Source organism: Lates calcarifer, linkage group LG16_LG22, assembly GCF_001640805.2.
Source record: "Lates calcarifer isolate ASB-BC8 linkage group LG16_LG22, TLL_Latcal_v3, whole genome shotgun sequence".
NCBI classification, from domain to species: Eukaryota; Metazoa; Chordata; class Actinopteri; family Centropomidae; genus Lates; species Lates calcarifer.
The window spans coordinates 13,452,950-13,480,783 of record NC_066848.1 but is presented as its reverse complement, the minus strand read 5'-3'; the positions used below and the strand labels follow the sequence as shown (position 1 = coordinate 13,480,783).

Genomic DNA, 27,834 nt, shown 5'->3' with positions numbered 1-27,834 from the left:
TGACTCGCAGAACCAGTTGGTTTGGCCCAGCTTCTTCTTTCCTGCCTTCTCACTGTGCGTGCTGCCGCTGCTGTTGTTGTTGCCTGGTGTCAACCTACGCCGACGCGAGAAAGAAGACATATCCCTCCCTCTCTTCTGTTGGAGGGCCGCTTCCAATTTGCCTTCACTTTCCTCCTCGCCGGCACCATTGGCTTCCGCGCCGTGCCAGTCAACTCGCCTCCTTTTCCCAGCCCCGAGTTGAGCAGCAACAGCTCGGAAACATCTGGCCGCCGCAGAGTGCTAGACTCCCCGTCCCTCTGCCTGCTCGCCTCGGCAGCCTGTTATGGAAATTAGTCCAAAGTCAATCTAGTTTTGTCTACGAAGGAAAACAGAAAAAAGGAGGGATTTGACGGAGGAAGCGGAGAAGACGTTGGACCTTGTTGTCTGTAAGTGCTGCCTCTAATACCGGAGTCCGATTAAAGGAGGCTCAGGAGAGAGAGGGTGGGTTACGGAGGGGAAAAAGTAGCTAAACCTTCCTTAGCATGACTGTGTTGTCTCCACGCACTAATAGTTGCTATGTTAGCTCTCTGTCCGCGCGGTGTTTTAGCAGCTGTTGTCATAGCACCGGGGCCTTCCCAACAACTGTAAATAGCTCAATATTGTCGCCTGTTCGCTTTACTTTTGTTAGCAATGATCGGGCTATAGCTAGCTGCGTGGGTCACTGTCTCTCTCTCTCTCTCTCTCTCTCTCTCTGTGTGTGTGTGTGAGTGTGTGTCCGTCTTTATCTGTGTTTGTTTGTTATGTCTTCTGGTAGGAAACTGATTACAGTCTTCTTGTGTTGTTAGACAGTCTCACAGCCTGTCAGCAGCAGTAACATTACTTTGACTTTTTATGCTAATTTCCTCGCCGGGCAAAGCTTATAAACTGTCATTGTTGACAATTTTAGCTGCTTTAAATGAAGTTAAGAGGTATTCTTGTCTAATTTTTAACAGGTTCATTGTTCACGTTGTTGACTTCTGTGAGTCTAAGTATTGGATATAGAACTGTCACGGTATTAAAATGTGTCATAGCAAAACAGAAATTGAAATAGCGCATCAGTGGTTGCAGTAATTGAAGGTACAAACAGAAACTCCAGTGGTGAAGTTGATTTAAGTTTAAGTTGGATAATTTAATCTCTCCGACTTTGAAAGTAGCATTGAATTTTAATAGAATTAAAGATAACAGAAGTTGAAGTGAAGCTGATTTTTTTTTCATGATTATATACATATTTTTCTTACTCAAATATAACTAAAATTTTACTTATATTAACCAGGAATATTTCTATTCAACTTAGAAATGTTTGATCCACTCACGTGTTGCCCATCACTACATATAAAAAATAACTATATTATATTATATTTTCATATTTTATAAAACACAACATAAGTTAAAACTGCTTATTTGTCTTTATGTATATTGTGATATTACGAGGCGACAACGTTATGTGTGTATGCTATATTAGTCTTTAAAACTTTACTAGAGGCTTTTGGGGCGAGCGGATACTCAAAAATAAAAGTAGTTTATTAAATAGCTGGGAATTCACACGCTCCAAACGTGCACACTTTCAACCAAAACGAAAGCGAAATAATGGCGTTGTAATAAGTTTCTCCCCGGTTTATCAAAGCCATGTGTACCTTTTGTTTGGGATTTGCACTCATTAGTTTCTTTCTTTATGACTTGTTCCCATTGTTTCTTCATTTCATTTTTTTGTTCCTGTCAGTTGTCCGAGGGGTCCGACCAGGGGAGGTGGGGGTTGGAAAGGGGCTTTGGGGGGGGGGGGGCGATAGAAAGATAGATGAATGAGTGAGTGAGTGAATGAATGAATAGGCTACAAGAAGAGGCAGCGGCGCTGAACCGTAAAGAAGTGGAAAACAATATCAGCTGCGTATGTCTGTCAGTTGCAAATGTGCTGTGTTGGCCTTTGTTTATGGTTACTGGAAGGAGAGAGAAAGACAGAGCAGGTTTTAAAAAATTCAAGAGAAAAAGATTAGAGAAAAGTTGTTGTTTTTCACCCAGAACCTCTGCTTATATATTGTGAACTTTCCCTTTCCTTGATAGTTTTGGTTGGAGTGGGTGAATGTGGTTGCATGATTTGTTGAGTAAACTCTTTTCTGTTTCACTCCCCCCCCCAAAAAAAACAAAAAACAAAAAAACAAATCAACATCCCACTGCATTTAGTAGACCCATGTTTTTTCCCAGAGAGAGAGAGGGAGAGAGAGAGAAAAAGGGGGAGAAAGAGAGACAAAGTTGCGTGGTGTTGGTAGAATGAAAGAGGAGTCTGGTGGCAGGAGTGTAGAGGAGGCAGCATATGGCTGTAGAAAGAGCACAGCTGGAGGTAGCATCTCCATCTGAGGATGATGTCAGAGCAGCTGACAGGCTGCCATCCACCCCACCTCCTCCTCCTCCATCCCTCCACCGCCTCCACCCCTCCCCAGTCCTTTATTGTGAGTCTCAGCGGCAGCCTGGGAGAGTTAGTGCTGTGTGTGTGTGTGTGTGTGTACGCACATGCTGTGTGTGTGTGTGTGCGTTTGTGGCTGCCGATCAGCGCCAGTTAGGAGGAGGAGGAGGAGGAGGAGGGGAGGGAGGGAGGTGGTATCTCGTTCCCCCTCCAACATCTCCTCCACTTTGCATCTGTCCCTCGCAGTTTGAACAGCGTGTTTTTTTTTTTTTTGCCTGCCTCCCTCTTCTTCTTCTCTCCTCTTCTACCCACTCATTGATTCAGAGAGAGCGAGCGAGGACGAGAAAGAGCAAGAAAGAAAGAGAGAGAGAAAGAGAGAGAAAGAGAGAGAGAGAGATACACAGCCATTCCCAGCCAGCCAGAGAGAGCCCAGCTATTCTGCTACAGTGGAGTTAATCAAGTTGATGCATACTGCTGCAGGTATCGTTCTGTGTGTGTGTGTGTGTGTGTGCATGAGTGTGTATGAAACAGAGTGAGTAGAGTAGGAGAGTCCAGGGTAGTGGAGTACTTATTTTGTTTTTGTTGTTGGGGGGGATCTCCGGTGTGTCAAAGCAGTGTGAGCGCTGTGTGAAACTGCTGGTGAGTGCTTCAGTAGTAAACTGGTGTCGGTGGCTGCCTGTCTGAGGGGTAATTGCAGTCCGGGAACACTCTGCTGTGTTTTTAGTTTGTAGTCCAGAGAGCTGCATTTATAACTCAGCTGTTGTTTTGCGTTGTGTTTGCTATTTGTGTTGTCAGACGTTTTGTTAGGACACTCATTAATTGAAAGTTTCAACTAAGAAAGCAGTGTTTTAAAACTGAGTTTAGTTAATTTATTATAATACAAATCACTATTAAATGTGAAGCTTTTTTGGCTAACATTAATTAAGAAAATAAATTTACTCATTTTGTAATTTGTTAAATTTGAGCAAAGAAAGATAAACCAATTTCTTAGTTAATAAAATGACAAAAAAAAGGATGGCTTTAGGCAGAAAAATAGAGTGAGCAGTCATTTAATCCTAATCATCTAACCTGTTTTTTTCCTTTCAGTTAAATCTAACTCGCTGTAAAATTACTTGAAAGCATGTGCGGTCTACTCTACCCACTTTTTTCCCCTCCTGTCGGCTGGAGTAGAGGAGACTAATTTAGAAGTTGCAGATTTGAGCTGCCTGAATTGGCTAGACAGCTGTAATCGCACTCCCTCCTAGTCTTAATCTCTTTATCTGGCTAGCAGCTGCCATATGGCCCCCGTCAGCTGGATCAGATGTGGGTAAGCCTCCCTCCCCGGCCCGTCCCAGCCTCTCCCTCACCCTCTCCCTCCCTGCCCTTCCGTGTCTCTCGTTCTCAGACCCCTGCCTGAGCCGGCTGGCCGATACTGGCCGGGCCGGGCCTGGCTGGGTGGGTCTGGGTGACGGGCTGCTGCCCTCCTGAGCCTCTGCTGCCGCCGCCGCCGCCGCCGGCTCCCTCCCCACCGCCACGTCTTTATTTTTAGCCATCTTTAAGGATTAGGATTGATGCTGTGACGAGCAGGGCACTTACAGTGATTGTATTGTAAATCTTCTCTTCTGGGTGGTGGTGGTGGTAGTGGTGGGGGGAGTTGAGGAAAAGGGCAGTTTCTACTATGGGGCGGATGTGCGGGGTTTTTTCCTTGTAAGATTCAGATGGGAAGGAGTATGTGAGTGACGGATGGTGTATGTGTGTGTGTGTGTGGAAGGAGGAGGAGGTGGGAGAGGGGTTTGGCTGGACAGAGCAGGGGGGGTGGGGGTGTGGAGAGGTGGGAGGTGGTACACCCTTGTCCCCGTAAGCCCCCTCATTAAAAGCAGTCTGAACGAGCCGTAGGGCGAGCACACACACATACACAACACGCAGACACACACACACACACACACGCAGTCTCACACACACACACACTGACATTCTTGGTTTAGCTTCATTCAAATGAGGTGATTTAACTGCTTTGGTTAACACAGTGCAGAGCGGGACCAATGTATTTTCTCAGGCAGGACAAGTCGACTTGGTTAACAGGTGGGACTTAATGATTTTACAGAATTCATTCTCATCTTATGTCATCTGAAATTTTGCCTGATTAGTTGTTCACTTTTTTATCTGCTAGATAAATTCTCTTTCTTTAAGTACACCTGAGGAACGTTGCTGCAGGTTTTCTGTCCCGTTTTTATTTTTTCCCCTCGTCTAATCTTACACCTAAAGCCGATGCTCACAGGTTAAGCGAGGGACAAGCTGTTTTGTTTTCGACTGTGCTATTTCAACTGGGCAGTTTTCCTGCTCGACTTAGCCTGTGGAGGTGGTTGGTAGGTAGGCTGGTACTAAGTGTGTGTGTGTGTTGTGTGTGTGAGGACAGTGTGTGCAGCTGAAAGCCGGTTACCTAAAAGGGCTGTGCCAGGCCAGGCCAAAGTGGGTTAATAAAAATAACCAGCGTAGGAGCAGCGACAATCCAGGAGTGCAGGCAGAGGAGTTAGAGAGATACAGAGAGAGAGAGAGAGAGAGAGAGAGAGAGAGAGAGAGAGAGAGAACGGAGAGACAGTGGAAGAATCTGTCGCTGGTGGTTTACCTGAGATTAAGTCTTTCTTAGGGTAAAAACTGAATTAGTGATTATAATTTAATTACCTTTTTAAATAGTAATTATTGTCAGTTTTTCTTTTTCCACTTTCTTTTTATTAATTCTAAAAAAACAAAATAATTAGAGAAAGAAAATGAAGATTAAGCACCGTTGTACCAGGGAATGTGTGCATACAGTTACCTACATGGTGTTTTTGAATTTGAGCAGAAATATTTCTGTTGATGAAAAAATCATGGCTGTGCATAGGTCATTACCTAGTATACATAAAAATGTAAACAAATGTAATATATATATATATATATATATATAGTATCTTGCATGCATGTTAGCATGTTTTTGTTGAGTTTTGACAGTACTTTTTATGTGTTTAAGAATGTGTAAAAATGTTTCGCTGTGCTCTTGTTTTTACTAACCTACCTACTCCTGATGTGTTTCTTTCACTTGCTCGTCGTCTAGTCTGTGGTTTGTTTTCAGCATCTCATAGCATATGTGGTTTTGGCATTTGTTATCTCTTCTCTCTTTCATTTCACTGTTTTTTTTCTCTGTTTTTTTTAATTGGCCTTGTTTAAGATCATTTTGCTCTCAGAAATTGTGTTAACACAAAAGCCTGAGTGATGATGAAAACAATATCGCGATCTCAAGGCTTGAATTCTATCTCAAACACACAGAATCTCTGTTTTTGATGTCTATCGGTTTAAATCATCTTTTGGAGGTTTTGCTTTTCATCTGCATTTCTGCTCCTTTTTTTCTTGTGTATTTACCTTCACTAAAACAGATTTTATTTAACTGTTAATGAAAACCCTGCAAAACCTTAAAACAAAAAAAACCACATCAGGTGTAATTTTAAAGTCTGACATCACAGACACTGAGACCCTCATGAGATGTATCTAACTTTGTCTCTGTTTCTGTGTCTCTGTGCGGCTGCAGGTTATGAGGACGGCAGGATGGAGTTCCCAGACCACAGCAGACATTTACTCCAGTGTCTGAGCGAGCAGCGGCACCAGGGCTTCCTGTGTGACTCCACGGTGCTGGTGGGCGATGCCCAGTTCCGTGCGCACCGTGCTGTGTTGGCCTCCTGCAGCATGTACTTTCACCTCTTCTACAAGGACCAGCTGGACAAGAGAGATGTGGTGCATCTCAACAGCGACATTGTCACAGCTCCGGCCTTTTCCCTTCTCCTGGAGTTCATGTATGAGGGCAAACTGCAGTTCCAGGACCTTCCCGTAGAGGATGTGCTGGCAGCGGCCAGCTACTTGCACATGTATGACATTGTCAAGGTGTGTAAGAAACGTTTGAAGCAGAAGGCCACGGCGGAGGCAGACAGCACGCGCAGAGAGGATGATGGTGGGTCTAGCTGCTCTGATAAGGCCGACAGCCTATCAGATGGCTCCACCGGCCGGCCTGCTACTGCTGACCTGCTGCACAGCGATGAAGAGGAGGAGGGGAAGGCTGAGGGTGGACCGCTGTGGCTGAGGCTGCCGCCTGCAGACAGACCAGGGACGCCAGCCATGGCTACAACCAGCCCAGGTCACGGTGAGGCGGAGACGCAGGGTGGGGAAGGGCTTGGGGAGGGAGGGAAGCTTCTCTCCCCAGCCGGCAGCCCGACCAGCTCCTCTGGATCCCTCTCTCAGAGGTCCCACCACTCTGTGAGCTCTCGTGGAGGGCACAGGGGCAGGAGGGTGTCAAATGATGCGGCTGACTGTGTCCTGGACCTGTCGGTCAAGCCGATCGCAGGTAGCAACCACAGTAACCACCATCAGTCCTATTTCAGCGGGGCAGCTACACCAGACAGCCTCCAGAGCCCATTGGCTGTGAGGGTGAAGGTGGAGAGGGGTGTGGCTTCAGACGAGGAAGAGGAAATGGGAGGTGGGGACTATGACATGGAGCACAGTGGCATCACCAAGGCGACGGTTCCCAGCGCCAACGGGGGTCTGACCCACCACGGGGTCGGAGGGCCTCTGTCAGCCCAGCGGCGCCTCGGCCTGGAAGCGCACCTGTCCGCTCTGCGAGAGGCCTCCTTGGCCTCTGAGCTGGAGCGGGAGGAGAAGCCTCCAGCCACGGCAGATGATGAGGACATACTGGGGGGTGAAAACGAGCGCGCCCAGGCCGAGGCAGCCAGCATGGATAGTTCCCTGCTGCCCTACGTCTCCAACATGCTGTCAGCTCAACACACCCAGATCTTCATGTGCCCGCTGTGTAACAAGGTTTTCCCCTCTCCTCACATCCTCCAGCTTCACCTCAGCTCCCACTTCAGGGAGCAGGAGGGCATCCGCTCCAAGCCCGCCGGAGACGTCAACGTGCCCACCTGCACCATCTGCAGCAAGACCTTCTCCTGCATGTACACGCTGAAGCGCCATGAGCGGACACACTCTGGTGAGAAACCCTACACCTGCACCACCTGCGGCAAGAGCTTCCAGTACTCACACAACCTCAGCCGCCACGCAGTGGTGCACACACGCGAGAAGCCGCACGCTTGCAAGTGGTGCGAACGGCGCTTCACGCAGTCTGGGGACCTCTACCGACACATCCGCAAGTTCCATTGTGAACTGGTCAACTCGCTGTCAGTGAAGAGCGAACCGCTGGCACTGCCCAATGTCAGGGATTGGGCGATTGAGGACAGCTCCCAGGAACTGTGGAAGTAGAAACAGAACTGCTGGGTTTGATAAAGGGAAAGAAAGTGGAGAGCGAAAGAAAGGCAGAGAGGCATGGGGAGGTGAAGGGAGGTGGCAAAGTTTGCTATTTGGGGTTTAAGTGAATCATGTTCTTGTGTGTCGCAAAATCTCATTCAATTGCACTTTAATAGCACATGAAAATGTTACTACTGAGTTCTTTTTTGTTGTTGTTGCTGTTTGGGGTAATTTTTTTGTTTTAATCTATTTTATTCTGAACTCTTATTTTTATTTGGCGTAAGTTCTGTTTGGTGGTTTTCATTGCGTCTAAGGACATGGGTCCCAGTGAGAATGTCTCGCCTTTTTGTTTTTGAAGAGTTTTCACTCTGTTTGTGTTTCATCTCAGACACAACACTCCGACGCTGGCCAGCGTATTTAATCGGTCCCGGTCCCACAGACAGCAAACGCCACTGCAGGAGTTCAGGTCGAACACACTGAAGTGAAAAAAAAAAAAGCATTACAATACACTAAACGGGTACTGTGATCACCACGAGTCGATACCACCGCACACGCAGTTTGAAGAAGTGTGTGTGTGTGTATGTGCGCGCGCGTGTGTGTGTGCAATACTGCACTACTCTGGCAAAAATTTCACCTGACGTGCGTGAGTGTGAATGAGTGTGTTTTGCGTGTATTAATTTTATTTTCTGCTGGCATGGAGGTGTCGTTGGCGAAGCGCTCCCCGCTTCTCTTGTTAAGCTCTTTGGTGTTGTATGTTCAGGGGAAAGCTGACTGACTGACAGACAAACTGATGGCACTCATGCAATGCACAGCCTCCTTTTTTCACTTCCAGTCAATTTGAAGTATTTTCTAAAAATGAAAAGACCTTTACAAATTATTATAATAATTATTATTATTGTTATTAATAGAATTTTTTCTTAAATCTAGCTGGCAGTCTTTAAAACATCTCTTGTTGAAAAGGTATTTAATTTAAGGTTGTTGTATATTGTTCTGCTATAGTTTTAAAACTTTAATCCTTTACCTTTTTTTTAAATTAATGATTATTATTATTATTATTATTTTGTTACTTTTTTGTAATGGGACCTGCTGTTGTTGCATGACGTCCAAACCTGTATATTTTAAAATAAAAATGTGAATTTGCTGTATTACTGTACACATTGTAATTGATCAAATATTTGACAACGGGCTTTCCTTTTTTCTTTTCTTTGTGAATACTTCTCCAGGGTGCGGTCTGTTGAAAAACTGAATATTATTCTCGCGACTATGGAAAAAAATGCATGAAAATTTGATTTTGTCTTAAACCTTTAAGTTGTGGTTTTCAGGGGGGAAATGTTTGAACGTTACACTTTTGACAGTGAAAAGTTGGCGTTTTTTTTTTTTTTTCCCCCTACTCATCGTAGGTCTGTCGCTGGGCTCCCTAGAAGAAGAATGTTACCTGAATGTGTTTCCATCGGACGTTGAAGCGATACGATGAAGCATTTGAAGCCTGTGTCTATATGCACTGATCTCTCTGCTGCGTGTGTGTGTGTGTGTGTGTGTGTGTGTGTGTGTGTTTATGAACATGTGACTTGGTTATTACCAGTCAATTTAACCTACGTCCACCCAGCACTTCTCCTCCTCCTCCTCAGGCGTTAACATTTCTCCACTGCTGCGTGTTGTTGTTTCCCCATCTCTCGCATCTCCGTCCTCTCCAGCCCTCAGACGCATGGTCAAGCCATTTCTTAATTATTTCTGCTCACTGGGCGCTTACTTCAGGTCTGTCGAGCGCAGTTTTGTGGCTCTGACTTCGCTAAAGTGTGAAGGATACAGAGAAGAGACAGGAAGGAGAGAGAGAGAGGGAGAGAGGCTGAAACTGAGCTGTCCTGCTGAAAGTTGAAGGGTCAGATATCTTTGTCACACTGTTGCATCGTGTTGAGCTGAGCTGAGCGGGGCCGTGCTGATTCAGTACAGTAACCCGGCCCAGCCCGATGCAGTGCATCTCTCATTAGATGCAGTGTCGTGAATGCGATGCGGTGTGTGTGTGTGTGTGTGTGTGTGTGTGTTTGGTTTCCACTTAAAACGTAATCCTTACTCGGAGATAGATGGGAGAGAATTGGCATGCCTGAATGCACCTTTTTAAGCTAAAAGACATGACAGATTTTTGCTGAAAAGATGCCTTTATTAACAAAACATTTCTGACACTATGGAAGTATTTGATACTGTAGAGCATTGAGAAATAGTTGTTTAAAAACGTATAAATTCAAGGAATTTATTGAATTTATCAGAAAATGATGTCTTATTATATTTTGCTCATGTGATTGGAAAACTTTTTTTTTTTTTGGTATGTGAATGTTTGGGTTTGGGTTTGGGGCTACATCAGTTTAATATTTTTTTAACCTCTGTATCACAAATTTTTTTTGTTGTGATTTTCAAAATAATGGTCAAGCGTTTATACAATCCAAAAATTTGAAACAGATACTGGGAAGTGAAGGCTCCACATTTCTCCTCACTGAGACATGTATGCGTGCATGTGTGTGTGTTTTGCGTGCGTACAAATGTATGTGTGTGCATGCTCCTCCACTGATGTGCATGTGTTGGGTGGGGTGGTCGTATGTGCCGCCCCATCATCTGGTGGCACCTACAGGCTTTGCCAGTGCAACAGTGTGGGTGACATTGCGGCAGTTTGCACCGCATCGTCTCTTTTTTTCTTTTTTTTTTTCCCTGAAACGTTATTTCTTCACTGGCAGCATCTCTGCATATGGGCTCACTCCATCCTGCTGTTGTTTTCATCATTACTGCTGTTTTTTTTTTTGTTCCGTTCTGTTCCTCTGGTTGTACTTGACCGCCTTAAACTGCTGTAGTCCGGGCTGTTTTTATTTTCGAATTCTTATTATTTTAATTTTGATTTTTTAATGTGTAAGTGTAGGGTGGAGTTGTGGGAGTGATGTCAACTGCTCACGACGCTGTGAAGAAACCACCCTGACGAGACATCTCCATGTTTTTTGCTGTGCTTACTTGAAAAATAAAAGGGGAGGGGGAGGGGCTTTTTTTTTTAAAGCAAGGTATAAAAATAAAAATGTTCAAATGTCATAGACAGTTTATGGAATGATGACAGATGGGGGAAGGGGTGGGGGTGGGAGGGAGGGCGTGAAATGACTGAGTCTGTTTTGAAAAAGGACAATCACTGTCTGGGAAAAAAAAATAAAACAAGCAGATTTCAATTGAGATATATTTGCTCCCTCTTGAGATTAAAAAAAAATTCTTTGCTTTTTCTTCTACGTTCCTTTTTTCAGATTTAGTCATTTTTAGCTTTGACAATCATAGTTGGGTTGATTTTTTTTTGTTTTGTTTTGTTTGTTTTTCTCAAGGGGAGTAAATTCTAATTGTGTTTAGTTTTGTAATTTTTTGGTGTGCTGTTGTTGACATTTTTAAATTGTGTGCAAACTGCAATAAATTATAAGAATCTTGAAATTCAAACTGTTTTGCTTTTCTTTTTTTCTTGTGTTTTCACCTCACAGCTCCTTTGCTGCTGTTAAAATCACACCGATAGTCGAACATTCAAATCAGTCATCTTTTTAAGCACATTTCTGTACGTGGACCACTTGGAAACTTTGGTCATTTATTCTGTAACCTTGTCTTATTTACAGCTTACACACACATACACACACACACACACACACACACACACACAGTTACAGGTTGCAGAAGGGCCAGTGCGGAATGTCTTAGCATCCTGTTCCTCTGCGACTTGCAATGTGGGTGGAAGTTGGAAGCGTGTGCATGTGTACTTACATGTTTGCGTGTGTGTGTATGTGTGTGTGATAAGCTGTGCAGCAGGCCATCGTATTTGGACCACAGCACGGCGCACTTTTCGGCATGTGTGTGTGTGTGTGTCTGTGTGTGTGTGTGTGTGTGGTCTCACTGTGTTCTTTTTCGTGCCTGCACAGCTCCTGATATGTAGGCTGCATTTGAGAAGAAAATGTGCAGCAGCTTGTTGGGATCCAAACCCCTAGCAACACACACACACACACACACCACACACACACACACACACTTCTTCCAAAGCTCCTCAAGTACAGTTTTCCAGTAAAGAAATCAGCTTTAGCTAATGTCTTGCTGCTCAGTAAACCTGCTCTTACAGATGCATTAAAAGCCCCTGCACTCAGAGGCCAAGGAGCAGCGCTCATTAGGCCACAGATGGTCTCTTCAGTAAGCCCCCCAACGCACACTCACACGATAAGCTCACTCCTAATCTTTATGACATTGTCCTCTGTCTGATGAGTGCCTAATGTTGGTTTAAGAAACTTAGAAGTATTACAAAGATTTCGGTTTAGTGTCCAGTTCAGGCAGACTTCAAACATTTCCAGACTTTATATGTGAAATTTATTTTAACAGTATCAGGTTCAGGCTACATTTGAAGGTGGGTAATATGTGTGTTTATCTATTAATGGACATGTTTTACAGTTTTAGAAGACATCTCCTTTTCAAACCGTCTAAACTATGTTAAAAGTCAGCTTCTGAAGTACCTAATCCCAGTGCTGCTTTCGTCATTTCAGACAGACAGCAGACATTATGATAACTGCTGTGGAAAATACAGCGACCCTATCCTTTGGTTATGTGCTGCTTGGTGATCATTAATTGCAATCTGCAGTGTTGTAAGTGAACATCTGCTTGTAGACAACTGCTCTCTCTCTCTCTCTCTCTGCGCGAGGAGGCTGTGCGAGGTTTGCTGTGAATGTAGGTCATTAATTTGTTTCTGTCCTTTGTTTACTTAAGGAAGGGGGACAAAGGGGCAGCTGCAGAACCATTTGGCTGTGCCCAAGGCGGGCCAGCTCAACATGTTGGGAGGCTGAGACCAGCTTGGGCTCCTGTCTGGGGGCCCGGGCCCCTGCACTCCGCCCGCTTCGCGTGAGGGGAGCGGCCTCTGCCAAAGCTGCCAATGGAGGGCTCTCGTACCAAGGGGAGGGATGATGGGAGGGTGTGTGGGGGAGGAGGAGATAAAGAGAAAAGTGTCATGCGGACTCCAAGTGTCCTGATGTTTGACTGTTGCGTCTTATTTTCGAAGCAGCCTCCAGCCTCCTCCTCGTCTTTCTCTCCCTCTCTCTAAACCGACATCTGCAGATTTGGCTGAAAAAGTGTTCTCCGTTAACTTTGATGCAACTTCCAAAATCAGCTCGAGACAGATGTTTCCATCTAAAAGGACACCAGACACATGTTTATGTATCTAACTTCTTGTAGCAGTGTGTGACAGAAATTCACACAGCAAGGACTGCTGTTTTTAAGTTGCACCCAAGAATACCTGCTTGTTTTTAAGAGCGGATTTTCCTGTGCATGAAAAAAAAATGAAGCTAGTCAAATGTACAGTAAGAACAAAGCTCTGTCACAAAGACCACAACAAACAGGATTCCAGCTTTTGGCCTTGACAAGACAGCCTCTTCACAAAGCATTCTCTCAAAGCTTATACCGCAGCGATCGGACAGAAAAGCCTCCTGTATCCTTTTCATGTCTGAGACTTGTTGATTCTCTGTGAATAAAGGAAACACTCCCAGGCCAGGTCTAGCCACGGAAGAATTGACGGAGAGAGAGAAAAAGGAAAGCAGGGACACAAACGTGTGTGTATTTGGTGTGTGTGTGTGTGTGTGATCGAGGATTGTCTGCATATTTAAAAGAGCCCCTTTGTCAGGCACTCAGCACAGCAGGACAGAAGGCAAGCAACAAGCGGCCCGCCTGCGAGCAGACAATACAGTGGCACTACACTGGGCTGGGGAGGGAGGGAGTTGGGGAGGTGGGTGGTGGTGGAGGAGGGAAGCAAAGAGGGGGTGGATTTTTTTTTTTTTTTTTTTGGGAAAATCGGGAGGCACAGTGTCCCAGCAAGTCATCCATCCATCCAGCCGTCCCCCCCTCCCAAACAACCCCCTTCCTGAAAACAAAAGGCGACACAACTCGAACTTGAATATCTGTGTGTCTCTGTAAGAGGGGGGCCCCCCAAATACAACTTACCCCCCCAACTTCGCCATCTCCTCTGCAACCCCCCACACAACCCTTCACACACATACACATACACACATCTATGTATCTACAAGTATGATAAAAACTCAGATAAGAATGTCATTTAACAGCAATTCACACACTTGCAACAGCTCACACAGTGGCTGCACACACACGAAGAGCACAGGTTTATATAACCTGTGATATGGCGTGCACACCCACACACACACACACACACACACTCATACACAAACACAAAGGCCTCCAGCTGGTCTGTCTTTAGGGCTGGGCTACGATGGGATTAAACAGTACTTGTCCTTTGTGTGATTCTTGTATGGAGTGAGAGCAGCCACAAACTCTCGACATAAGTGAGAGAAAAATAGAGAAAGGAAAAAAAAGAGGAGGGGAGAAAGGGATGGGGAGACGCAAATCTTTCGATCAGCAGGATTCGTTGGACGAGGATGCGTCTGGGATAAACAGGCAAATTAACCGGCTTTGAGGTGAAAGGTGACAATGAAACCCTGCAGAAAGAAACGAGCCCTCCTCTGGCCTCCATACTTCTGCCATCCTCTCCCAGCTGTGTGTGTGTCTGCCAGATAAGGGGCATTACCAGGGCGTGTTCGGGGTGTTGTTGGAAACTGCTGGCACCGGGACACATACGCACGACTCAGCACTTTATCATCGCCATGGTGACCTGACGGGGTCACGCAGGGAGGGGTCCTTTAGTGTCACTATAACTCAACCTGCCGTGCTGCTGCTGCTGCTGCTGCTGTGTGGATGTTAAAGGCGTTACTGTACGTGTGCGTGTGTGTATGTTTGAGAGAGAGAGAGAGAGAGAGAGAGAGACGTGTGTGCCGGACATCTGCTGCACCTGCCTGCTGAGTTGTACACATGTGTAAGCACAACACACACACACACACACAGAAACAGAAACAGAAACACATGCACACATGACAAGCAAAGCAGCAGTCAGCCAGCTGTGATGTTGTGGAAGAGTGAAGTTCATTCTCTCTGTCGTGTCTTTCCTCCTGCTGAAACACAGTGGAGACATGATGAAAGGGACACACACACACACACACACATGCAAAGACACACACACAGTATTCTGAGAAATAACTCATATCCCTATTGCTGTATCTTACTATTGATAGCATAACAAATCACAAAATTCATAGTCGCATTTGATGTGTCACGGCCGCTGTCAAGCTGCAATACATTTTCAAATCAGCAAAAATAAGGATCAGTATGTGTCTTACATCCAATTGTCGGTTTATAATAACCCTTAACTCGACAGAAGTTTAAGATTTGAAACTTTGGAATGAAACATTAGAGTTTTGTCCTGACCCATTTAGAGTTAGTTTCTCAGCAGCATGTAACTTTACAGTATAAAAACAGCGAGATGAGGCGACAAAAACAGATATCATCTCATCTAAACTCTGTGTTTAATGGTTCAACAGATTTTGAACTAAATGCCTGGTAAATAAGTTGACCTGATTCAGTCATAAACATCATACACATAACAACACATTTATCCAAACATGTAAAAAACACAAAAAAAGACATCGAATTTTAGATAGAATTAAAGCGCGACACAAGATAAAAACACCAAGAAAATTGGTGCTGTTGCATAATGATAAGTTCTGTTACAATACCATCCAATACAATATGGTATAGTGTAATGTGGTACAATATGTTACAAAACCACAGGATGAGGTATGTGTAGACAAAAGTAACACACAAGTGTGGACAGAACACAGTAACAAAAATAACCAGAAATAAATACTCAACAAACAGTTTGCTAACAACTTAATATTTACTACAACAAACAAAACAAAATAAGTAACAACTTGACTAACAAAATTTCAGTACACGCAAACAAAGTGTTTTGTCCCTGATACCCCCCTTTGTGGGGGCAGGTGTTTAGTGCAGTTATTATACAATAAAAAATATTGCACATTATCATACAACAATAAACTTTAACCTCTTATAAAGGACAGAGAAAAGTTTAGTCTTGTTTCTACTTGGATGGAGATTACTAGACTTTGCTTACTGTACTTTATGCAGAGCAATACAGTACAGTGTGTTACCACACAGTGCAATCTGATACCATACTATGCAGTGAAATGATAGAGTGTGATATGGTATATGGTGCCATTTGATGTGGCAGCTTTAACAAGCAAAGTAACATTGAATTAGTATTGTGGGAGCAGACAACAATGTGTGGATCTACTTTCTGCTAACACTCAGAGTGGTGCAGTACAGCAGAGATACACTATTATGGTAAGATACATTACAGTATGGTGCGGTGCAGTACATTACAATACAATAATAATAAGTTAACCCTTTGGGCCATCGGATCCAACTGATCCGACTGTTGCAGTTTTACTTCAAAGTGCTTTTAGCCATTCAACAGTATGGAGTCTCCTCAGTTCATGTTGGTCACGCTGATCCCAAAGATGATCTTGATTTCTAGGACAACTTTGGGGAAACTGTGATGTGAAATCATGAATTAGACTCAGCATATTGAACTATCATCTCAGCCTGATGGAGAAATAGATTGCAGGAGCGGAAAATAAATTTATGCAGACAATATGTCGAAACATGTCCGCCGCAGCATTTATTTGTCTATTTATCATATGGTCGACGTTTTCTTGACACAAGGAAAGACATCGAAAACACTCCTGACAGCACAGAACGTGCATGAGAGGAGTTAACTGGCGCACATGCATGCATGCGTGCAGTTATTGTATGTGCATGTGTGTGTGTGTGTGTATGTCTTTGTGTGTGTTCTCTCACCCTGTGATGCCAACCTCTCCGCTCCCTCCCAGCTCTGGCCAGGCACGACCCATCTGTCACATTCCTCCTTCCATCCCTTCTTCCATCCCTCCCCCATCCGCCGCACTCTGTCCATCCCTCCCTCTGTGTACCCATCCTTCTTTTCCATCCCTCCTGTTTCTCTATCTGCCCCCATCCCTCCATCGCTCTCTCTCTCTCTCTCTCTCTGCCTCTGCCTCCGTCACTCTCCACCCGCCCTCTCCCTCACTCCTTCCTGAAAACTCTTCATCTCCGTTCTCCCTCTCTTTCTCTTTTATCTCCTAAGTTCTTTTTTCAGTGTCTGCTCATCGCCCTTTCACTGCTTTTCTTCCACCTTTCTCACTCTCTCTCTTGTGGTTTTGTTGTCTGTGTCAGCTCTTGTGTTGACCAGGCTTAGATTGATGAAAATGAAAACATCTGGCTATTCCAGCTTGTGTAATAATACTAATAGTCACCATCAAAAGATACACAATCGAGCCCTAGAGCTTTTTTCCATTGTAGCCACAGCTACTTGAGGCCAATGCGGGACCCTGCAGGCCCATGTAGAGCCCTAAGGCCCAGTGTTACTGCTCCATGCTGAACCAAACTGATCCAATCTGGGCTAGAGAGACAGGGGTCCTGCCTAGGGAACTGGCACTGTCTCTGCATATGTGTGTGTGTGTGTGTGTGAGTAGTGTAGCATCAGGGGTGTAGCCCGGGGTGTACTGGCATGGCTGTGCATTGGATTATTGAAGGCAGCTTGGGACCATCTGTATGGTGGTGGGGAAGAAGTAGAGAAGGAGGAGAGAGGAGGAGAGGAGAACAGAAGAGAGGAGAAACAGACCAAAAGAGCGAGAGTGAGTCGTCAAAAGAGACATTGTCTTTCTTTCTTGTTCCAGCTTTAATTTTTTCCTTACTGAATACACTGTATGCTGTCAGGTCTACTCCTGTTATGTAGGGCTCTGCCTCCCAAATAGCTGGCTGGGACCCCTCAAAGTCCCCCACAGGATGAATTGCTGTCACTTTGGCGATTGCTTAACTTTTCATCAAGTGCTTCAACAGCTCAGAATTTCAGTGCGTTCAATACTTCAGTTTATGACTCAGCAGATGCAAAACCTGATGCTATTCCCATCAGCCTCATCAGAAAATGTTAGCATGCTAAACACATTCTAAATATTGTAAAGATTGTACCAGCTAAAATCAGCGTGTTAGCATGCTGATGTTAACATCTAACTCAAAGCACCACTGTACCCAAGTGCAGCCTTGCAGAACTGTTAGCATGCAGCTGTAGACTCTTGTACTTGTTCTGTGTAAAATGCTGGATAGTTTGACTATTTGGTTAAACTGCCCACAGTTCATTGACATATGTATAGTATAACAAGGTTACATCAGTAACCCAATCAGTAAACATGATTAAATGTGATACATGTGGGTCTGAGGGGAATTTGTCACACAGGAAAGACCGATCAGGGTGAGCTACAAAACAGCTTGTGAGAACTGAATGTTTTTCCTCCAACATCAGCTCTGATGCTTAAACTCAGGGAACTGGAACCTGGATAGGTTGCCAGTCTGTCAAACAACAATTGGCAAACAACAACTCATACTTATGGTTTCCATTTCATCTAAATGGGCTGCAGGAAGAAACCAGAGTACCTGGAGGAAACCCACACAAACTCAACACGAAAAATTCCCAGCTGAACAGTGGATTTGTTTTTAGTATACTGATCCTTTTTTTCTATACATTCAGACACCTTACTCTACATAAGTAACACAACACCATCGCCAAAGATTTTGGTGATTAGACTCCTTGGTTGTGCAGCATCTTGACAAAGTGTAGCCCCGTATAAAGATAGAAGATAAGACAGGATCCAGTGGAGTCGAGCCTTCACGTAGTTAAGGGAAATTTTTAGTTGAGTCTCTCAGGAAATCCTGGACGTCAAAGTTGTGATGGGTTGTGCAATTGTAGCTCTAATAGACAAAATGACACAATTGGAATTATATTTAATGATACTTACCTGATTGGCTCAAGAAATGCGGCAAGAAAGATCACTGCTCAGGTATGGTGACATCAGATTTGTGAATGCAAGGATTCTGATAGCATGGGAATGGAGGTGACGGAGAAAAATACGGAGGAAAAAATGAGGAGGGAATTCACCTATACAGCTAACCTGCACCAAACTTTTATTTAATTTTATTATGACACTGACAAAAGCCTCTTTCAGACATGCACCCCTTTCTCTTAACCTAACAGCGATTTAATATGACAGTCTCGTGCCACTTCTCTGTAAAAGTCACAACATTTTTTCAACACAGAAAGAGTTACATCTATGAATAGACACACACAAGATTCACAACATGGTTTTTCTGTAAAGCTCTTGATGTGTCTGAAACCAGCAGTGTTACATATTGCATGTCTGAAAGAGTCTAAAGAAACTTTACCTTGGATCAGACATGCTTGTTAAGTGCTCCACTTAATGCAGTCAGTATCAGTGTCAATATCAACCCAGTGTATCTGATCGAGTATAATCCAGGATCTTTTGCTGTGAGTGGGCAGAGCTAATTTGTAGGTTGCCATGCTGTTCAAAAAGCTTTCACACAGTTCAAAAAATGTAAGCGTTATAAACTCTCCACTAACGTCTTTATTCACATAGAACTGAAAATGACCTCAAATCCAAAGTTCGAGCCCTGCACCTCATGCACAAGAATCGCTTCAGATGAAAAAAAAAAGTGTAGACCCACATTAAAGAACCCAACAGCTGTGTGTGTGCACGCATGTGACATGTATGATTGTGAGTTTGTGTGTGTGCATATAGTAGGTCTTCCAGAAGGTCTACTCAAGAAGGCAAGACAGGCTGGCAAGCAGCTGTGGTTGTAACTCTAATTCTCACACACGCACACACACATACACACACACTCACACAAACCTAGGAGCATGCATGCACATACACGCACACTTTCTCTCTCTCCCTCTCACACACACACACACACACACACACACATGCACATGCACAGAAAACACAAGCTGTTGTTGCTTAACGACTGGGCTGCTCCGGAGCACATCTGCACTCTGCATTATCATTAGCTCTCTCCCGCATCCCCAGGATCGCTGACAAAGTGAACAATACCGACAATCACCCCCATCAGCTGCGGCCATATGGGCGCCATCCATAGCTGTAGCAGCCCCCCACCCCCACCCCACCCACAACACCACCAACTCTACAGCTCACCCCCTCCACCCAGCCAGCCAGCCAGCCAGTGAGGTGGAGTGGGGTGGGGTGGGGTGCATGGCAGCAATTGTACCAGCATCTGTTTGGCACCTACTGGCTCACTCTGCCATTTTTGAAGGCTAGTCGGCCAAGCGGGCGATGAGGAAAGTTTCTTTTTGCTGTTATCACAACATTCCTGACGTGTTTGTGTTGTCCTTTTTTTTTTTTTGGTCTAATTATCTCCCCTTTCCCACCCATCTCATTTATAACTTCTCCTTTTCGCTACCTCCCTCTCTCACCCTCCCGTTTCCCCTCCCCTGGACAGCTAAATGTACTGCCAGGTAACGCTCCTGTCGGCTGCGTCTTGTAATTGCCACCACCTTAATCCTCTGTCCTAATGGGCTGGGAGGAGGAGGAGGAGGGGGTTTGGGGGTGGAGGAGGGAGGGTGTTTGTGGTGGGGGAGTTGGCCCAGATGGCACAACAAGGTGTGCTCCACCACTCTTCTCCTAGATCCCCAAATCTCTTCCTTCCTGTGGCCTTCTCTCTTTCTCTCTCTCTGTCTTCTCTCCTCCTTGTCTTTCCTTCCCTCCTGGACTTTGAACCCAGCTGGTGGAGGTGTTTTTTCTGGGATCAGCAGCAGAATCCTTCACTGCTGTTCTAATTATCTTTCAACTCCAAACCCCAACTGTATATCATTCTTTTATATCCACATTCCTCTCTAACTTCTTTCTTTCTCTCTCTCTCTGATGGATCACAAGCAGAAGCTTCAGTCGCTCATCTGAGATTTTTGGAAACGCACGACACTTTGCAGCGCGTGTGTCACCTTGAGATTAGCGTTTGTTGATGCATAGTTTTAGCCTGTTGGTGTTTCTGCTGTTGTTCCTGTATAAAATATGAAAATGAGGACTACAGGTGTAGCTATTAATTGATTCTTCTTTTCTGTAGCCATTTTCTGCACCTCTGCTGTGCTGTTACTTCAAACCCAGGAGGATATATTTGAAAAAAAAAAAAAAAAACATGCCAGAAACTACGTGCAGCATCAGAGGAAAACATAAATTCACTTTGACTGGATGCACAAAGGGTAAAAATACACATAAGCTGATATATTACCACTCTTTTTATACAGTGACTGAGAATGAATGAGAATGAATGAGATTCAGGAAGTTCCATATATCTGCAGTTCAGAGCCAACTCCATTCACTGATGAAGCTCATCAGGTGCTATTGAAAGCTTCATTAAAAGCAAATAAGTTGACTTTATTTTGACAAATCAGGAGGTAAATTTCTACATGTATTTCTTTCTCATTCTTTGAAGAGGTATTCATTTACTTGTTTTGGCTACCTGGTCCTGACGAACAAGCTGTAAACACAACACTGATGTAAAATCACCTTATACAAAAGATATGACACACATTTATTAAGCAGTTGCTACAGAGTCATGTGACAATTTGCTAGTGTTCACTATACGCAACTTTTTTCACATTACATATACTCATTTGATACATTGCTAATATAAAAATTTTGATAAGTGTGGCTTTAATAAAAGTCTGAACTTTAACCCACGTTAGACTACTTGATACTTATTTAATTATACTTACTATAAATAAACCGTCATTGTTACCTGTGTACAAAGACAAAAACCTCACTCACAGCACAGATAAACTAAATGACGTCACTAAATGAGATTTCTGGTTTCCACAGGTGATGTTTCTCTGAGGTGCAATAAAATCCCAATTCTGTGAGCATCCATTTGCTATCAGCTGTCATCTCCTGGTGTTTTTCACAGTTGTCAGCTGATCTTCACCATCAGGGCCACACTGTTTTCTTTCCCTGTGTTAGCTGTTTGTCTGTGAACAGGCTTTTATTCTGGTGAGACAAAAACAAGACAAACCAGCTCTCAATATCTGCCCAATACAGGTGTGTGTAAACACAGAAGGAGGTGGTGCGGGGGGGTGGGGTGCGTAGGTGTACATATTCATACACAGAGAACATGTGTATGTGTGCGTGTGTGTGCGAGTTTGTGAGCCTGCCCCCGTCCTTCTTCGACTCCTCCTCATTCAAACAGAACAAACGCCTCCTGGGCAAATATTTAAAGTCAAAACAGGCTGGGCCCATAAAAAGCTGAGAGGTGGTGGTGGTGTGGCTACATCTGTCAGTGGGGAGGGAGGGAGACATGAGAGGAGAGGACTAGGGGGAGAAGAGGGGTGGCAGCAGCTGCTGAAAAGAGTCTGGACGCTGCTGACACCAACACCTGTCCATACTGGAGACACGCGGCTAGCAAATGTCCAGCCACAGCCCCTCAAACACATACACACAGACACACACACACACACACACACACACACACACACAAGATCACACACATATAGAAACATGCATGAATCTATCTATCTAATCGTGGAATAAGCTATTTGACAAACACACACATAAAGACTCACAGATACAGACCCAAACACACACCTAACCCAGCCCTTTGTAGCCCACCACACCCTTTTCCTCTGGCTGACCCCCATCTGTTGCCTCCCTGGGGAGTGTGTGCGTGCATCTGTGTGTGTGTGTGTGTGTGTGTATGTGTGTGCGTGTGTATGTGTAAGGGTAGGAGGTCAGGGGAGGGGACAGGCTCCGGCTGCCCATTGATCAACAGCTGCTGGGCTTCTCATGCTGGGCTGGACGGCTGGGAAGGTGACAGCAGCTGGGTTGGGGAGAAGGTAAAAGCTCAGGGCCAGAGTTGGAGTCGAGGTCGGGGCTTGGGGGTGGAGGGGGGGGGTTGAAGCTTTCAGGGAGTAGGGCTGAAGCTGGGGTTTGGGCTGCGGTAAGGGCCAGACATGAATGAGTTTTCAGCAGAGGGTAAGGGAAGGGAGACAGGAGGGGTGACAGGCGAGGAGTGGAGCTGCCAGAGATGGACAGCGAGGCCTTGGACAGCAGCCAGATGTTGAGCAGGGTATAGATGCCAGAAAGAAACAATGAGGTTAGATGAAGTGGAATCAGAGCCAGGGTATATTTGAAACAGACCAGAACATATGAATATGGCAATAAATCACAAATGGCGATTGCGCCGCATGCTTACGTTGATGGTCTCTCCTCAAAAGCATTGAAAGTTCCAGAAATTGTTGGATACAGTCCCCCTAAACGCAACATCAAAGTTTCTCGGTGGGGGGTGGGGGGTGCACTTCGTCTGAAGCAGTCTGATGCTTTTAAAGATCAGGAAAACATAGAATAATAAACACAGAAATGGACAGTTTTTGATGATGTTTTTTAGTTTTACTGAAGATGAGAAAAGAAGTTCCACAGTAAGACATCAAAATGAATTGGGTTTATTCTAAAGATTTAAATCAGTTAACAGTAGTTGTGCCTTTATCTCCCCTATTTTAACATTTAATTAATTAAAAATGTATTAATATTCAATTAATTAATTTCAATTTAACAAGCTTAGGGTTTATCAGGTTGAAAAAGAGAGAGGAAGCACTGGTGAGAGGATAAAGAAAAGGGTTAAACGTGTAAAGTCACAGATATCAGGGATATTTATTGTTCAGTTATTTATTGCTTTTAATGAAATAGCACCTCAGGAGGATCTATTTAATAGAGATGAGGGTAAATTCATTATTCTTCTCTTCTTCCATCGGCAGGTGGGATTTCACCTTTGAAGTTTGTGCTAAAACTGCTGGTGATTGTTGTGAAGAGGACGTACAGGTTGGCGCGTGTGGGTTAGAGACTTACCAGGAGCTGATATAAGAGCTGACAGCTGTTAGCAGTGTCGGCCGTCGCACATCTGCTGTGTTTGGGCTCTTTTACAGAGCGACCACAGTTTGGGAGGGTGGGGGGTGGGCAGGGGCCTGAGGAGGTGGGAGAACGGGGGGGGGGGGGCTTGAAAGAGGACGGGAGAAGAACTGAAGCAGGTGAAGGAGGGTCAAGTGAGATAGTGAGTAAAAACAACTCGGTGGGCTTTTACAGCCACGCATTCCACAGAGAGTTTAGAGCCACGGGTCAGTCTCAGAGCAGACCAGGGAGAGGGAGAGTTGCTCAAGAGCACTGTAGAAGTGGCACAGGAACCATCAGACACCCTGAAGTCACTCTCACGAATACTTCGGTTTGAACCAGCCTCTTTAATGATAATGGTAGTGCTTAATGAGACACGAAAAATGAAGGATAGTGCGCAGGATTTCATTTAAAAATTTTAAACTTGCTCAGATGCAATAAGGAGTCAAGGCCTCGAGCCATGATTTTCACTGCTCTTTGCCGTGGAATGTCTCGTTTCAGTGCGAAACTGTAGGAAAATGTGGCAGATGTGCTGCCTGTACAAAAACATGTGTGACCTAAATGCTACTAGTTGTTGACCTTTGCTCAAAAGTCAGACCACCTTAACAGAGAGACAGAGAGAAGGTAACATGAGATGGAGGTAAACCCATCACACAAGTGCATATTTCCTCAACCCAAGACAGCATGAAATGGAAGTCATAGTTTAACATTTCAGGATGGATACCATTTATATTTATATATCAAATATGATGCTAGAGCTTACTTTCATATCAAGATTGGAGTGAGGGGAAACAGCTACTGTAACCTGGCCCTCCCTTTGTATTTACTGTATAGACACGAGAGCTGCATCAATATTCACATCTAACCCTCTGCAAGAAAGTGATTAAGCTTAGTTTCCAAAAGTACTGAAATATTTCTATAATTACTGTACATGTGCTGAGAAAAATATTAGCCCCACAGCTAACAGGACAATTAGATTTAAATGGCAAAAGTGGTCTCTTCCTGTGAATTTAAAACACTGTTCTTCTGGCTTCTGAAGTGTTGGGATTTAGAGTCTAGTTGTGTTTTGTCTCAAGTAACAATTTGATAGTTTTAGTTTAGACTCCTCTTATGTTTAAAGATGCTACCTCAGGTTCTTTTATATTATTGTCACATCTTTGTGGTGATCTGTCTGTTCATTCTTCAGATATTAAAGCTGCACTAATGAATATTTTTGTATTTACAAAAGATCAAATGATGTGTAATGTGAAACAAGTCGCCTGTGGTGACAAAACCCACAGAAAATTGACACCCAACTCTGCAGCTCTCCTCCTTTTAGCATCTTTCAGCTCATTGCAACTTTACGGTACTGGTTCACTCTGACATCCTCTTTGTTAACAACTACATGTAGCTGGAGAACATAGTGGAACACTTAGCAGCTAAAAAGATGGATATTTCCAACGGGTGTGTGGAGACCAAAACAGAGCTACAAGGACAGTAAATATAAATATATTACATGTGGCCAGAAATATGACTCTCAATGAATGCTAATGTCTGTGTCTGTCATTGTCTTATTTGCTAACACATTAGCCATAATAACTTCAGAAAGTAATAAGATGTCAAAGCTATGTTAACAGCTTGCTGCTTTACATCCACTTGCCTGAAAAAATTAGACAAATGCAGGTTTAACAAATACGACTCTACAAAAAAATGAGTTTCCCGGAAGGTGCAGGATTAGAGTGATATGGGAAAGTATAAAAAAGCGATAAAAAAAGAAAAAACAGCAGCAGCAAGAACTCAGAGATTAAGACACAGCTTGATGGACGTGATAATATGTGCACACTCTGCTGTATGTCACACCGTTTCCTTTTCTTACAGAGGCCTTTGTTTCTAGGTCAAAGGTCATGGGTGCACAAATAAAAGAAGTTCAGTTCAAAGAAATGTTTAAAGAGGCAGAAAGCTTTCTGAAAGGGTGCATGTATCTCTGCGAGCGAAACAGTTTGTGTTTGTGCATGTAGGTGAGTGGATCAGAGTGTGTGTGTGTGTGTGTGTGTGTGTGTCCCAACACCACAGTTGGCTGAAGGAGAAAACTCATTTGCTTGTCCATTTACTCTGCTTCCCTTTGCAGCACAATGCAGCAACAGCCACTGCACAAAGAGACCTCACTGTGGGATTCAAATGAAGGAGGGAGGAGGAGGAGGGGGGAGCCGGAGCAGCAGCGCACAGAAAGGATGGAGGGGTTGTTGGTGGGGTACAGAGGTTGAGTTTGGAGGGTAGAGAGGACTGAATGAGCGGTACAAGAGATGGGGTGTGTGTGTGTGTGTGTGTGTGTGTGTGTGTGTGTGTGTGTGTGTGTGTGTGTGTGTGTGTGTGTGTTAGATGATGGGGGGGTAAAGAGGGGGGAGGGGCCCCTGGTCACAAAATTAGCACAGCTCCGACCCACATCGTGGGGCAGCGGTGCCCTCCGGCCTGCTGTGACAGTGTCCAGCCTCTCATCAACATAGTCACACAATACTTGCCAGATGCCAGTGTGTGTGTGTCTGTGTGTGTGTGTGTGTGTGTGCTTCAAGGTGACACAGTTTATTCAACAAGATGACCTCACTCTGGACAGCTGTGGAGTTTGTCACAGTGTCCAGTTTGTGGAAAATCAGGATGTTTTTTGTCCTGCTCCGACAGCCGGACACATCTGGGTGAATTCCGCACATGTGAGTGTTTGTGGGTTTTGTAGGGGTTGTTGGCACATTCAGATGTAGTCAAATAGGGAGAGGAAGCTCGGTGAAGGCAGGGAAATGAGCTCCAGGTGAGACTGTGGTTAAAAGCCAAGTGAGAGTAAACACTAACAGAGAGGAGGGAGACTGACAGAAACACTCTCCTGCGTAATTGTAGCTGCGTACGGCTGGTTCTGCTTACAGAGGAACAACCCATGAAAGCATTTGTGCACTCTCAGTGTCTGTGAGTTCATGATACCTTCCATAAAAGATTGTCGAGGAGACAACTACCAACCTCTCATGCTGGCAGTCCATTAACAAGTGTTTAGCAATCACAGTCATTTGCAGGCGAATACCTCCCTCTAGTGCTCATGAGGAAAACTATTCACTAAATTTTATACTTGAGAATATTTGAAGGTAGACTTGTCCCTCAAAAGAATCCAATACTGTAGCAAATTCAGAGGTTTACCAGTATATGTATTAACAAATCATGAAGCTGAAGAGTACACTGGCCTCATTTATTTGAGCCATGGGGCCAAATATACACTCCTTATCGTCAAACACACACCACTGACCACAGATTTTGTTTGTGGACCAGATGGAAATAATCGGTCCTCGCATTTGACAAACAAATGAGGCCATTTCATTAACACATCTGCCAAATGTATTCCTGGTTGATTTCACACTTCCAGTCTCATCTTAACATCTTGGCTTATCCCACGCTTCCCGCGATATAATGACGGCTACTCTGTCGCGGCTCACCGGATCACTTGAATGCAACGAGGAAGTTGATATCATCGCTGACACCTGTGCCCTTCCTGTTGTGGCAGGTGAAAATATTTGTCTGTGGGAAAGGTCTAATGGGGCTGAATGTAACAGCGTTACCAGGAAGCGAATATATTCATGTCAAATTGTTTTGCCAAGTTAGACTTATCATAAAAGCTTTTTTTAAGGGATAATCCTTAAACTTTTCAACTGTAAAGCACTTTTTCGAGAAAACATTGTGAAACACATTAGAACTTTTTGTGTTCTTTTCTTTTTAATCACTGATCCTTGTCTTTTCCTGAGGGTTTAAAAAGGAAATTTGACGGGCTGAATCATTAAAACATTCTCTGCAGGATCATTTATTTTTTAAAAAATGCTTTGGAAACGTATTTAGAAACATAATTATTATTAAGAATGTTAAGGATTAGCAAAATGATGAGTGGAAACAAAAGAGCATCTGGTCTATTTTTCACTTAGTGGAGGATGTTTCTTTTATAACATGACGGTTTCATTAAGAAATATGATCTGCTCAATTAGACAGTTCACCTCTGTCATAAGAGCAGTTTCTACTGCTGTAATTAATCTTATGAAAGGCTCTTTAACTCGCTCAAGGATTATAGTTATACTACCACCTCTAATGATAGGTATATTTAAATTCATTTACAACAAATGTAATAAATCATTAAAGGTGCAGGAGCTACATCCAGCAGTACTACTGAGGAAAGTACTCCCAACAAGATAGCAAAAGAAAACCTATCCTGTGTTTCCTTTATAACCCAAAGCTGACACACACACAAGGGTTCGCCTTGTCTTCCAGTGCATTGTGGTGAACTGTCATTGTGTTGTTGTGCATGGAGGTGAAGTGTGGATGTTCACCTACTGTAATAAAATCAGTTTTCTTTTTTTCTTTTTTTTGGTGTGCATGTGTGTCTGTTGCTCATGTTTTGATACTGAATTTCACCCCCCCCAACCGCTGTTACAAACTCATGCTCTACAGCCAAAC

General features: G+C 44.1%; 1 protein-coding gene across 5 annotated transcripts; it reads left to right on the top strand.

Moving 5' to 3' along the window:
- The first annotated feature begins 276 nt into the window (after positions 1–276).
- zbtb18 (zinc finger and BTB domain containing 18) lies at positions 277–11,113 on the top strand. 5 transcript variants are annotated; one of them, XM_018697020.2, is made up of 2 exons: positions 277–425; positions 5,958–11,113. In XM_018697020.2, the coding sequence occupies exon 2, from the start codon at positions 5,975–5,977 to the stop codon at positions 7,670–7,672; it is 1,698 nt and encodes a 565-aa protein (XP_018552536.1). In that variant the 5' UTR covers positions 277–425; positions 5,958–5,974; the 3' UTR covers positions 7,673–11,113. The 5 variants fall into 5 exon arrangements, with proteins under 5 accessions (XP_018552536.1, XP_018552535.1, XP_018552538.1 ...); XM_018697019.2 differs by lacking the exon at positions 277–425 and adding an exon at positions 1,867–2,896; XM_018697022.1 differs by lacking the exon at positions 277–425 and adding an exon at positions 2,904–3,055.
- The last annotated feature ends 16,721 nt before the right edge of the window (positions 11,114–27,834 follow it).

What these genes read in the sequence shown, in the direction of transcription:
- zbtb18 (XM_018697018.2), top strand. Translation starts at nt 4,438, where the DNA reads ATGTATTTTCTCAGGCAGGACAAGTCGACTTGGTTAACAG. An exon ending in CAAGTCGACTTGGTTAACAG is followed by an intron (nt 4,478 to 5,957) that starts GTGGGACTTAAT and finishes GTGCGGCTGCAG; the next exon opens with GTTATGAGGACGGCAGGATG.